The 14,586-nt window shown below is 39.6% G+C and overlaps 1 protein-coding gene across 6 annotated transcripts in view; it reads right to left on the bottom strand.

The window, feature by feature from the left end:
• Positions 1–14,293, bottom strand: part of tet3 (tet methylcytosine dioxygenase 3) — a 535,430-nt gene extending 521,137 nt beyond the window's left edge. Inside the window, exons 1-3 of one of the 6 annotated variants that reach the window (XM_041209401.1) lie at positions 13,256–13,447; positions 8,065–8,087; positions 6,834–7,738 (exon numbers count right to left, since the gene is read on the bottom strand). In XM_041209401.1, the coding sequence (XP_041065335.1) occupies positions 6,834–7,583 (750 nt within the window). In that variant the 5' untranslated portion in view covers positions 7,584–7,738; positions 8,065–8,087; positions 13,256–13,447. The other 5 variants (XM_041209398.1, XM_041209399.1, XM_041209400.1 and 2 more) reach the window with 5 other exon arrangements.
• Positions 14,294–14,586: the final 293 nt, after the last annotated feature.

The following is a 14,586-nucleotide window of genomic DNA, read 5'->3' as shown; positions in this document are numbered from 1 at the left end:
GGCCCTCCTTCCTGAAGATTTAAATGGGGCAGGATGACTTCGAGGGTTCCCCCCGATGTCATCCTACGTCATTTTGCACGTCGGTGAGGGGGCCCCAGCCCCTGCTCGCTGACGGCAAAATTCAGCCTGCTGAGTTTCCTCCTCTGTCACTATGGCCTGGGCAGCATCTGCCTCATAGGTAAAGACAGTTGCAAAGTATTCATTTAAAACCTGAGCCATGCCTTTTGCCTCTATGTGTAAATCCCCTTTTTGTCCCTGATCGGCCCTACTCCTCCTTTTACCACCCTTTTATTATTGATGTGCTTATGGAATACTTTGGGATTTCCTTTTATGTTAGCTGCCAGTCTTTTCTCATAATCCCTCTTTGCTTCTCGTATTTGCTTTTTCACATCCTCTCTGAATCTTCGCTATTCAGCTTGGTTCTCAGTTGTATTTGCTACCTGGCACCTGTTGTAAGCACAGTTTTTCTTCTTTACCTTAATTTCTATCTCCTTTGTCATCCAGGGAGATCTGGATTTGTTTGTCCTACCCTTCCCTTTTGAGGGAACATGCCTCGACTGTGCCCAAACCATCTCCTCTTTGAAGGTAGCCCATTATTCAGCTACTGTTTTTCCCACCAACCTTTGGCTCTAGTCTATCCAGCCCAGCTCCGTACCTGCCCCATTGAAGTCCACTCTTTGCCAGTTGATTATTCTTACTCTGGATTGACCAATGTCATTCTCCACTGTCATCCTAAACCCTATGATACAATGATCACTGTCCCCTAAATGTTCTCCTACTGTCACTTGATCTACTTTGCCCACCTCATTCCCAAGAACCAGGTCCAGCAGTGCATCTTTTCTTGTTGGACTGGACACCTATTGCTGTAGGAAATTATCCTGAACACAATCTAGGAGCGCTTGTCCCTCACTGCCCTTTACACTACCACTATCCCAGTCTATATACGGGTAATTAAAGTCCCCCATTATAACTACTCTATGATGTTTACATCTCTCTGTAATTTCCTTGCAGATTTGTTCCTCTATATCCTTCCCATCAGCTGATGGTCTAAATACTACACTGAGCAATGTAACTGCACCCTTCTTATTCCTTAGCTCTAGCCAAATCAATTTCTGTCCTTGAATCCTCTGACACATCCTCTTTCTCCAGAACCGCAATACTCTCCTTAAGCAAAAATGCCACCCCTCCTCCTGTTTTCCCTTTCCTATCTTTTCTGAACAACTTGTCACCAGAAATATTTAACACCCAGGTCTGCCCTTCCTTAAGCCAGGTCTCCGTTATCGCCACAGCATCCCACAAGGCAATCTGTGCCTGTAACTCCCCAATTTCATTAACTGTACTCCTTGCATTTACATACATACAATGTAATTCTAATTTAAACTTCATTACTTGGTCTCTTACACGCTTTCCCTCCTCATCCTTCTCAACTTGTCTGCAGCCTTTCACATGGTTGACATCCTCCTCCAACGCCCCTCCAATGGTGTCCAGCTGGATGGGACGGCCCCACAATCTTCAGAGATGTCTGAGCTCCGCTAATTCTAGCCTCTTTTGCATTCCCAATCATAATTGTTCTATCATGAATGGCTGCGCCTGGGCCCCAAACTCTGGACTTCCCTCCCTTTACCTCTCTGCTTCGCTACCTCACTTTCCTCCTTTAAGACATTCCTTAAAACCTAACACTTTGACCAAACATTTGGTCATCTGACCTAATATCTTTTATGTGACTCAATGTCAAGCTTTGTTTAATAAGGCTCCTGAGAAGCACCTTGGGAAATTTCATTATGTTAAAGGCACCAAATAAATATAAATTGTTGTAAAATTAGACAAAGTACAACAGTTCCCACAGAATCGTATACTGACAAGGGAAAAACATTTATTGGCTTTGTGACTTTTTACTGGTTGTACATAGGAAAGAATGTGCACACACAACCACGTGGAACTTCAGAAGTTGCTTAAGGTGCTGTTCTCAAGCTATTGCCATTATTCACCCTTACTTAGCTGTTAAAAAATTAAAATTCACCCTATGGTTAAATGCAAATATATCCAATATTTTGGTGGAGAGCAGTATGCTAACACATTGTCCCACTACATTTGCTGCAGTCGCCATCTTACAAGTAGCCAGAAGATTTGCACCAGCTGATATAAGATATCACAGAAACTGACCTTTTCAATATTAAATTTCCCTTACTACCCTTAAGGAGGCTTTATGGCATTTTCATACTAATTTCACAGAGAAAATTTGGGGCCTATATCTTTTAGACAAATGAGTCAATTGGAACAAATTAATTTAAATTTGCATATATGTAAAGGAATAACAATGGAAACAAGAAACCAAAAGGAAAAGTATATTTTAAAGGAACAGGTGTACATCAGGCTGATCAGAAAAAGTATCTTGGGTAATTGCTGGCAAATCCAGAAAACTGTCAGCCCATGCTCGCTCTCTCGATAAAAGGGAAAATAAGTTACATTTTCATAGAGTAGAAATCAAAAGATTGTGTTGCTGTTATTTATGGTGTTAATTTGATCCCATCTGGAATGCTATGTCTATTTTCTTGTGACCTTGCCTTGTCCAGAATATTATTGCTTTGACAAATATTTTACACATTTGTGCACCAATCCCTATGTGGAATTGCAGGTCCTAATGTTATTACAATTGTAGAAATGAATTTCTATAATTTTTTTTATTCATTCACAGGATGTGGATGTCGCCAGCATTTATTGCTCATCCCTAGTTGCACTTGACAAGGTGGTGGTGAGCTACCTTCTTGAACTGCTGCAGTCCATGTCATGTAGTTACACGCACAGTGCTGTTAGGGAGGGAGTTCCAGGATTTTGACCCAGCGACAATGAAGGAATGGCAATATACTTCCAATTCAGGATGGCGAATGACTTGGAGGGGATCTTCCAGGTGGTGATGTTGCCATCTATCTGCTGCCCTTGTCCTTCTAGATGGTAGTGGTTGTGGGTTTGGAAGGTGCTATCAAAGGAGCCTTGGTGAATTCCTGCAGTGCATCTTGTAGATGGCACACACTGCTGCCACTATGCGTCGGTGGTGGAGGGGGTGAATATTTGTGGATGTGGTGCCAATCAAGTGGGCTGCTTTGTCCTGGACGGTGTCAGACTTCTTGAGTGTTGTGGGAGCTGCACTCATCCTGGCAAGTGGGGAGTACTCCTGACTTGTGCCTTGTAGATGGTGGGCAGGTTTTGGGGAGTCAGGAGGTGAGTTACTCGTCGCATGATTCCTAGCCTCTGACCTGCTCTTGTAGCCACAGTATTTATATGGCTAGTCCAGTTCAGGTTCTGGTCAATGGTAACCCCCAGGATGTTGATAGCGGGGGATTCAGTGATGGTAATGCCATTGAACATCAAGGGGCAATAATTGGATTCTCTCTTGTTGGAGATGGTCATTGCCTGACACTTTTGTGGCGCAAATGCTACTTGCCACTTGTCAGCCCAGTATTACTATTAGTATTATTATTATTATGAGTATTGTGTCATAGAATTACCAGCAGCGAACAGAATACTCAAATTTTCTTGTAACGTTTTTCTTTTGATGGATGGAGATGTCTAACAGTTTAACAGTTCTTGAAATTTAGTTTCCTGTCACTGTTAAATTGATCAGAATTATTGGATAGCAAATAAATTCTGAACATTAGAAGCTCACTTGTTTTAGTTCTAACACGTCAAATGAAATTCGCTCAATTTGTAGCTTTGGAAAAAGGAATCTAATTTGATCTCTGCCATGCAGCTCAGAGCTTCCAACAATTTATTGAATAAGTTACTAATTTATTTAACCTTAATGCAAAAAGCTTAATAATAAAGCAATGGAAAAGTATGTTGGGACAAAAGCCATGCTGAAATCAGATCTTAGTGAGAGCTGTTACTCAGATAATGATACAGTATGCAATTCATGTGGCTAAACCAATGGTGTCAGAGGATTTGTGAACTTTCACCTGCTTTAGTTGTCATAACTGAAGCGCTAACTAATAAAAGCAAATAGGGTGCAGCTTTCAAGATTCTATGAAATTTAAGATGATATTTTTAATCAAAGATTTTTATTCCTCTTTTATACTGAACAATCCATAATTTTATTGCAATTTGTGCATGCAATTTTGTTAATGCTACACACAGTAGATTAACAACTTATATTTGTATAGCACCTTTGATGTAATAAAACATCCCAAGTTTTTTCATGAGCGTTATAAAGCAAAATTTGACCCACATAAGGCGATATTAGGGCAGATGGCCAAAGCTTAGTCAAAGAAGTTGATTTTAAGGAGTGTCTTAAAGGGGGAAAGGGAGGAAGAGAGTTGGAGCGGTTTCGGGAGCGAATTCCAAAGCTTAGGGCCTAGACAGATGAAGAGACATCCACCAGTGGTGGAATAATTAACAGGCTGCTCGAAAGGCCAGAATTAGATAGGAGGGTTGAGGGGCTGGAGGAGATTACAGAGAAAGGGAAGAGCAAGGACATGAAGAGACTTGAAAACCAGGTTAAAAATGTTAAAGTTGAGGCATTAGCTGACCAGGAGTCAATGTAGGTCAGTGCCCATGAAGGTGATCTTGATGTGAGTAAGGGCACGGACAGCAGCATTTTGGGTGACTTCAAATTTACAAAGGATAGAAAATGAGGCCGGCCAGGAGACCACTGGAGTAGACAAATCCAATTTTTTTTTTATTCATTCATTGGATGTGGGCATCACTGGCTGAGCCAGCATTTATTGCCCACCTGTTTGCCCTTGAGAAGGTGGTGGTGAGCTGCCTTCTTGAACTGCTGCAGTCCATGTGGTGTAGGTACACCCACAGTGCTAACAAAAGTAATTTCAGCAGCAGATAAGCAGAATCAGGTGATGTTACAGAGGTGGAAAGTAAGCAGTCTTAGTAATGGCAAAGTTATGTCATCAGATGTTCAGCTGAGTGTCAAATATGATACAAGGTTGCAAGGAGTCTGGTCCAGCTTCAGACAGTTACCCAGAAGAAGAATGGAGTCAGTAGTTAGGAAACGGAGTTTGTGGCAGGGCCCAAAGACAATGGCTTTGGTGTCCTCAATGTTTAATTGGAGGAAATTTACGCTCAATCAGTATTTGATACCAGATAAGCAGCCTGATAATTTAGCATCACTTGATAGAGGTGATGGTGAGGTAGAGCTGGCTGTCATCAGCATATATGTAATACAAAAGCCATTTCATGTAGATGAGGAATTGTGAGACAACTGACTCACTCTGCACCAAAGTCATTCAATGCATTATCAATTAAGTATAGCATCATGTAAAACATTGGTGAGGCCTCCCATGGCATTGTACAAATCAATTTGTTCTGAAGGATTAGAACTCAATTCTGTGGAGTCTATTAATAAACGTTTACCTAACCCATTAAAAAATTGCACCCAGGAAAATTTTTAATGTATCTTCAGCAAATGAATCATGTTAATTGATTCAAAATTCCTTGAAAAGCAACCAACCAAAAAGGACTAAAGCTGTCATCTAGATAGAGTGCATTGTGACCTCAATTATTATTGCCAAAAATTCTTAGTTTACTTCCTTCACCCTCAAAAGAATTCAGAAAGCCTTTAGATGCTTAGAAGGTTTATGCTTTACTTGTGTTTTCTCTGTTAAATCTCCCTTGCCCCCAACATTTTAATAATACCTCTTTGCAACCTCTATATTTGCCCTCCTCTCATTTTATGTACTAGCTCTTGCACTCTGCTTGCCCCCACCTCTCAGGGGCCTCAGCACTGTTTTTGTGAGGACAGAAGGGACCTTAGTTTAACATCTCATCTGAAAAAAATTACAGCATTCCTTCAGTACTGAACTATTTTTCAGCCTGGATTTTGTGCTTGAGCTTCTAGGGGTTGAACCCACAACCTTTGGCTTCAGAGGCTAAAGTGCTACCACTGAGCAATAACATTACTGTTTGCATGCACAAATTTATTGCCAGTTTTCCAGAATTGTTAAAAATTACATCTTGAGTAGTGCTCCCTGTCCATCATGCATGTGTGACTTCCAGGATCAGTTCAGCTCAGAGTAAACAGATAAGATAAAGTCAAACTGCAGAAGAAAAACCAGGGGGCAGGGCTGAAAAATGAAAATGAATAGCCAAGAAAGGAAACCAAAGAGAAGAAGAATGCAGAACAGGTAGATAAATTAATGAACAAAAAACAAAAAAGAAATATGCCAACAAAGGAAAGTATGTGAGAACCAAGAAAAGAAAAACAAAGTGCTCACTGAAAGAGTGGAAAGTACACAAAAAAGTATCAGAGAGAAAGAAGGTAATATTAGAAGCAGGAAGGCAGTTATGAGAATACAGAGAAACTATAAAAGCAATGAGGTGTGGTTGTTGGGGGGGAGGGGGTGACACAGAGGGAGAGAGCAACCAGTAGCTTAATATAACAGCTGTATCTAGGATGCCAGGCAACTACTGTTCTCTGAAATCCACACTTCTGAATTTCAGATTAGCAAAAGGCAGTGTACTACCAAACTAAATTCTTTTTTTTCCTTAAGTATGAAACTTGTGACAAATAAAATTACAATGTTAATGGGACCATCCTAGTTAGTAGGCTTTTTCAGTTCCAGATCAATGCCTTTTGCTCAAATCTTTGATTTTTTTGACAGGCACTTAAAGCTGTAAAAACTGGCATTAAAAAGATTTTGCATTTTAGAGAAAATTCTGATTATTCTTGTATTGTTACACAAAAGCTGTAAGTTTTATTGGAAAAATTCTTCCTCACTTCTATGCTACTTGCAAATCAATGAGCAAGATGGAAGAATATCAAAATTACACATTGCATTGTAAAGTTTAAACAATCCTGGATCTTTGAAATTTGTAAATGTTCTTACCACAGTAAATGCTCCAGGTTTCTTCTTAAGTTCCTCGCATTTCCTCTGTTTGCAGATTTGATGTCCCGTCTTGCGGTTCTTGCAGTTACTACATTCCCCACAATTATCTTTTTTCATACAAGGGTGACACACCCCACAACGTTTGCGTTTCTTCTTTTGATAAACAGGTGGATCCACTGAACTTAAGACCGGGGTTTTTAGTTTAGATGGCATCATATTGGTCTCAACATCACAGTCCTCATAACTAGACTTAGAATACTCATCAGTTAGTTGGTGATCTTCAATTACTGCGCCGCCCTCAAAGAAGTCTTCAGATGTTGCCTTGATAAAGGCTGAACTATTCCCTGCATTTTCAATATGTTTCATCTTCTTCATCATTGCTTTTTTTGCCTTGGGGAAAACGAACGTTATCGAAGCAGTTGAAGATAACACAGACTTTTTTGCAGATTTATTTTTAGCTTTTGAATTCTGGATGTCAGTTCCAACTAATACTTTTGACTTTCCAATGGGCTTGATGAGGACTGGGCCTTCGGTTTGATTTAGAAAAGAATGAAACACTAGCTGTGTTAGTGATCCTGTGTTAGAATTTCCAGTTGCGTGGACTGTTTTTCCATTCAGTTGATTAATTTTCCCTGATTCCACACTGCAGATGGCCAATGGCTTTTCCACCAAATGAAACTCTTCTTTTATCCACTGGCCGTCTTTTTCTTTCCTTAGTATACTGTTATGGGATTCTGTGGGGTCAAGCATGTTCAAGCACACTTTTCATCATCTAAAGCACCTCAAAACAATTACCAGCGCTTCAAACTAATCAGGTGTGAGTCCAACTTCTTCCACAAATGTTGTTTGTCACCATGGTTCCTTCTACCTTGACCAGTAGCCTCATTCGAGTTAGGTAAAAACTTCTAAAAGAAATAAAGTGCAAAATATTGTGACTTAAACCAAAGTTTGATTTCATTTATTAATCACAAATTTAAGTGATGCGGAATATTGTTGTGTCAGGATAGATCAGGTAGACATTATCCTTGAGAAGTTTCTATAATCAACCACAAAGAAAACTACTACCAAGTTTTGCTTCCACAGAAGTTTCAGTTCCTTGCTAATTGGAAAATAGTGGGACCAGACAAGAACAATTCACATCAATCTTGTGCAACTTAACCCATTTCCTCGTGGCTGCTTCACTCAATTTTTGATAATCTTCATTAATTCTTCGCTATGTTTTCAAACTCACCAGCCAACCAATTCATTGTCAGACTTTGAAAGAGAAGAAAATGGCAGACAGTTACACAAACCAAAAATGAAAGAGTAAAGTGAAATATTAGGTTTATTCTTATTAAAAGATCTAGGAAGGGCAACACAACTATGAACATTTTTGATAACCCAACAGCTCTATAGGTTAAGAACACAAAGAGAACATGGTTAACACTTTTACTTCCTACTTGAATAACTCAATTTACAAAAATGCCAACAAAAAAAACCATACAACTATAGAAAAGTTATGGCACAGAAAGAGGCCATTCAGCCCATCATATCTGTGCCGGTCAGAAAAAGGTGAAAAAGAAATTAGCCGCTCATTTTAATCCCACTTTCCAGCACCTGGTCCATAGCCTTGCAGGTTACAGCACTTCAGATTCAGATCCAAGTACCTTTTAAATGAGTTGAGCATTTCAGCCTCAACCACCCTGTACGTGAAAAAGTTTTTCCTCATGTCCCCTCTAACCCTTCTACCAATCACCTGAAATCTATGCCCCCTGCTGATTGACCATCAGCTCGGGGAAACAAGTCTTTACTATCCACCCTATCTAGGCCCCTCATAATTTTGTACACCTCAATTAGGTCACCCCTCAGCCTCCTCTGTTCTAAGGAAAACAACCCAAGCCTATCCAATCATTCCTCATAGCTGCAATTTTCAAGCCTAGCAGCATTCTTGTAAATCTTCTCTGTACTCTCTCCAGAACAATTATGTCCTTCCTGTAATGTGGTGACTAGAACTGTACACAAAATTCCAGCTGTGGCCTAACCAGCATTTTATACAGTTCCATCATTACATCCTTACATTCAATACCTCAGCCAATAAAGGTCAGCATTCCATATGATTTCTTTACCACCTTAGCCACCTGTCTTGCCACCTTCAGGGACCTCTGGACATGCACTCCAAGGTTTTCACTTCCTCAATCTCTCTCAATATCCTCCCATTTATTGAGTGTTCCCTTGCTTTGTTTTCCCTCCCCAAATGTATTACCTCACACTTTTCTGGATTGAATTCCATTTGCCACTTTTCTGCCCACTCAACCAAACCATTGATATAATTCTGGAGACAACACCTATCTGATTCACTATCAACTACATGGCCAATTTTTGTGTCATCTGTGAATTTCCCAAACATACCTTTCACATTTATGTTCAAATCACTAATATATACGACAAACAGCAAAGGCCACAACACTGAACCCTGTGGAATACCACTGGAAACCATTTTCCTTTTGCAAAAACATCCATCGACCATTACCCTTTGTTTCCTGTCGCTGAGCCAGTTTTGGATCCAACTTGCCACCTTTGTCTCCCATGGGATCTCACTTTTCTGACCAGTCTGCCATGTGGGACCTTGTCAAATGCCTTACTAAAACTCATGCAGACAACATCCACTGCACTACCCTCATCAATCCTCCTTGTTCCTTCCTCTTATAATTCTGATGTTAATAAGACACGATCTTCCCTAAACAAAACCATGCTGACTGTCCCTGATCACCCCATGCTTTTCTAAGTGACAGTTTATCCTGTCTCTTACAATTGATTCCAATAATTTGCCCACCACTGAAGTCAGACTAACCAATCTATAATTTTTTGGCCTATCGTTTGCAACCTTTTCAAATAATGATTCAACGTTTGCAGACCTCCAATCCTCTGGTACCTCACCCGTATCTAGTGAGGATTGGAAAATGATCCTCAGAGCATCCGCTATTACCTCCCTGGCTTTCTTTAACAGCCCAGAATAAAATCCATGTTCAAGGGTGTCAGTTGCTCCAGTACTTCCTCTCTCACTATGCTTATTGTACCTAATGTTTCAGACTCCTCCTCATTAACTAGAATGTCTGCATCATCCCTCTCCTTAGTGAAGACAGAGACAAAATACTTATTGAGAACCCTGCCCACATCTTCAGCATCAACGCACAAGTTACCATGTACATCTCTGATAGGCCCTACCCTTTCCTTAGTTATTCTCTTGCTCTTAAAGTACTGGTAAAACATTTTTGGGTTTTCTTTAATTTTATCTACCAATATTTTTTGTATCCTCTTTGCTTTCCTAATTACCATTTTTACTTCACCCCTGTACTTTCTATAATCCTCTTGGCTTTCTACAGCATTAAGTCTTTTGTGACTATCATAAGCTTTTTTTCTGCTTTATCTTGGCCTGTACGCTTCTGGATAACCAAGGAGCTCTAGATTTGGCAGTACCACCCTTTTTTTTGTGGGGACATGTCTACACAGTGCCTGTAGAATCTCACTTTTGAATGCCTCCCACTGATTTGACCCTGTTTTCCCTTCTAATAGCTGTATCCAGTCCACTCTCGCCAGCTCACCTTTGAGCTTTGCAAAATTTGTCTTCCCCAATTTAGAACTTTTACTCCTGTTCTATCTTTGTCCTTTTCCATATTGATGCTAAATCTAACTGTATTATGGTCACTATCTCAAAAATGGTCCCCCACTGCTACTTCATCCACTTACCGAGGCTTCAGTTCCTAAGACTAAATCTAGAATTGCACCCCCTCTCATTGGGCTTGTTACATGCTGATTATTGTAATGTGACTTTTTCAGTAAAGAAATAACGAAGTTTAATATATAGCGTGTTTCATGACTTCAACTTGACCCAAATCACTTCATAGTCAATTAATCAGTTTTGAAATGGAATAGCTGTTGTAACATAAGGAAAAGTGGCAGGTAACTTGCTCACAGCAAGATCCACAAACAACAGTGACCAATTAAACCCTTTTGTTTACAATGACAATGGTTGAGGAATAGTTATTAGTCAGCATACCAGGAGAATGTTTTAGTGGGATCTTTTATGTCTACTGTCTCATTCAATGATACAGGACTCCTTCAGTACTCCAGTGATATATCTGCCAGTTGGCAGATTTGGAATGGGGTTTGGACCCACAAGCTTCTCATTCAAGGGAGATTATACAGTCTGAGCTATTGCTGACACATCTATCTAATCATTGGGATACATTTTTGTCCACATTTACATCCTCTATTCAAAACCTCCACAAAATCCCAAGTAATTATGCATGAGGAGCAATTCCTCCCTGAGGCTTTAATCTAGTAAAATTGTTTTGCATCAGGACCCAAAAGTGGGAAATCTACTTTAAATGCATACCCAAGCTAAAATGGATCAGAAATTCCTGTCCCAATCAACATGACAGAACAAACTTGGACTGATAGTGCCCTTAGCACCATTACTCCAAGTCTATAGCATTGTTATTTACAAACAGCAGCAAGATATAAAATAGTGAAGGGAAGTTATTTTCTGTTTGTGCAAAGCTACATGTAGCATCCTTTGGGCAGCATGGAAGAAGGGTGAATAATGACTTATTGTAACTTTGACTTTTACTGGCATGTTGCACAATCTTCTTATATGAGAAGGTGCAGTAATGTACACACTAACACCTTGCACAGCTCCTTTTTCAAAATTGTGCAAAAAAGAATTAGCCAATAGTCCCCATTTACAAACATACATACAGTTTGTTTATGAATCCCACTTTAACTTCATTGTTCAGGGAAGGAAACACTGAGGTTACAGACAAGAGTGCTTATTCAGAATTAGTAAAATAATGAACTGTGAATATTTATTATTGCCAATGATCTGTTACTTCTAATTAAACTAGGAAAGTAGAACAGGAGGATTATTAAAATTAAGCACTTCTTTGTTCAAAAACTGATAAATGTTTGGAGTAATGTGTTCAGTGGAGTATAGAGAACAAAAGAGCACAAGAAATTGGAGCAGGAGCAGTCCATACTGCCCCTGGAGCCTGCTCCGCTGTTCAATAAGATCATGGCTGCTCTGATCTTGACCACAAGTCCACTTTCCAGCCTGTTCCCCATCACCCTTGACTCCCCTATGCTTCAAGAATCTATCAATCTCAGCCTTGAACATATTGAAAGATTCATCCTCCACAGCTCTCTGGAGTAGACAATTTCAAAGATCCAGGACCCCCTGAGTGAAGAATAACACTAAGGAGAGTCAAGTGGAAAATTAGGTATTACAATAGGAGAGTTTGGATATTAGACGGATAGGTCCAATGGCCTTTTCTCCTTGCATTTCTCATAAGTAATCGATTCACTCATTTCGTAGTCTTGTCTATGTTGAACAAACTATTTTATACATATTGGTCCATTTGCCTAAATGATGTGGTGGTGTGTGTTTGCAATTCATTCTAAAGGTTGCTGCCTTTGTTCCGTCACCAGGATCCAGTCACTCATTATTGACAGTTCACAACGCGAGCATACATTGCTTTCGTTTCACCACACGTTTGAAGATACTGTAATATCATATTCTCTTACTTAAATGAATTGATTATACAGTTGTCGCTGATAATCACTTTAATAATCTCTCCCGTATTTTCGTATATATCCTGAGCAGTTGAAACTCTATGAATCCCTCAGCCAACAATAGAAGTGTAACAAAGCCAGATCTGCCCCCGAACATACGTGACCGCAACCGAGACACTATTTCCCCACTCTTGCAACTGAGATTCAGAGAAATTGGTCAATTCTGACATAAAACAAGTAGGCGAAGCTGCTCCTCTTGGTTTAAACGGGTTCCTAACCACATCAGATAATGGCTCTCTTCTGTCTGATGGACTGTTGCCGGAAAAAGTTCCAGGACTTCCTTAAAGCTGCAGCTCTCAGCACGTGGCTGAGAAAAAGAGCTTTAAAGTACCAAACTTTAAAACAGCGCTCAACATCTTCAAAGTACATCGTTCGAGCAGAATTAATTCACAACCGAACGATAGATTTGACAGCAGTTGCAATATTGTATTCAACAGACCTCCAAGAGAATCCGATCCATCAGCGCTCGGCTGGAATAGGGCAGGCGGGCTCAGACAATAGAATGGAATTGCAAATTTAATCGTACAGGCCTGCCGTGCATATGACTATGTAACTTAAGATAGCACACAATACACATGAAGATTGAACAACTAAAAATACTTTTTTGCGACAACTGTCCTTTTTTTGACAATTTCGCTCTTGTAGCATTCGTCTGTTTCAATGAATTTCAGTTTTGCTTTGTTGTGGCAAACGATGTCGCTTTGAGGAAAGCAATGTGGGGCTTGCTTGTTCTTTTTGAAATATAGTGACTGCATTGTAAAGAAATCAATACATATTAAAGGCAAATACAGTTTGCTAAACAAAGCACGACTTACCGGGCGAAAGGAACGTCTGAACTAATGTTGCTTTTTGAAGAATGAAGTCACATTGTTCACGATTGTGAAAGTGCAAGTGATCATTTGAAAAGTGAAAAAAAAAACATAAAAGAGCCCCAGAAACGTACCGCACGTTGCAAGTGGTAAAGCACAAAAGAAACGTGTGGTATGAGTGATTAAAGGGAAGCGGTTTTGTAGAGCACTCCCTGGCCTCAGTCCTCTCGGCCCGGACGAAGAGGCAAAATGAGGTTAATGGATAAGAACCGTCGCTTAGAAACTGTGAAACTGAGCAGATTCCTGACGGGGGGCATCATTACTATAGGGCTTCCTATAGCAAAAGGGAGAGCTTTATTGCTAACCCCAGCAAGAGCTCGAAAATGCAAATCCACCCTGACAGTAAACTTTTACAATTGTGGCAAACATGCCCCCAAATCATCTTTGTATACACTGCTTTTGGTTTAAGTTACTCGCTGGCTTAGGTAGATACATTGCCTTGGAAATTTGTGCTATGTAAATTTGATGGCATTAACTAACTAACGTGGATTCTCGATTCTTGGCAAATTTCTGGAACCGTGAATATTATGTCGTATCAGTTATTTACTTAAAACTTGATTGAAGCACCAGTAATTTAAAAGCCGATTTACTTCAATTTAACAAAAATTATCATTAATTGCAAAATGAACGTACGTATGGATTTATTCAATACATCTTTTTTTGCAGTTGTTACAATATAACATTTTTTGATATTCTTCCCAGATTTCTGAAATATTCAAATAAGCACGCACCTCAAAAAGCGACAGTGATCCGACACTACCTTACTTACCATAATCTGGTGCAGGAACACAAAGAATAATTAATCTTTTTAAAGTTTGGTGCTCGAAGAATTCTACTGTTCTCACATTTTTCACAAGCTTACAAAGAAAGACTCGGATTTATCGTAACATCTATAACAATTTACATTTTATAATTGAACACGGTTAATATATCCCAGCTTATTGCTTAGATTGAAAACAAAGCGGAACAAAATTCCTGGCAGTCTCAATTGGGTCACGTGTGATAAACGTTTTATTTATTTTAAAAACTTCTTTAAAAGTATTTTAACATTTCAAATATGTGGATTAAGGACGCATTCATATTATGGTGTAGGGAAGGCAACAAAAAGCTACAACAAGTTTATATTTTTTGTGAAGTATCGTTTTGCAGATTTGTTCGGTGTACAAATGTGTCTAAAATTCGAGAATAAGGCATTGTTTCTAGTGTATTTTTGCAGGATCTCAAGAGAATTGCACGTTTACGGTTTGTCTCACCACTGATCAGACTGGATTACAATA

The sequence above is a fragment of the Carcharodon carcharias genome, chromosome 17 (assembly GCF_017639515.1).
Source record: "Carcharodon carcharias isolate sCarCar2 chromosome 17, sCarCar2.pri, whole genome shotgun sequence".
NCBI classification, from domain to species: Eukaryota; Metazoa; Chordata; class Chondrichthyes; order Lamniformes; family Lamnidae; genus Carcharodon; species Carcharodon carcharias.
This window is presented reverse-complemented; position numbering and strand designations above follow the sequence as displayed.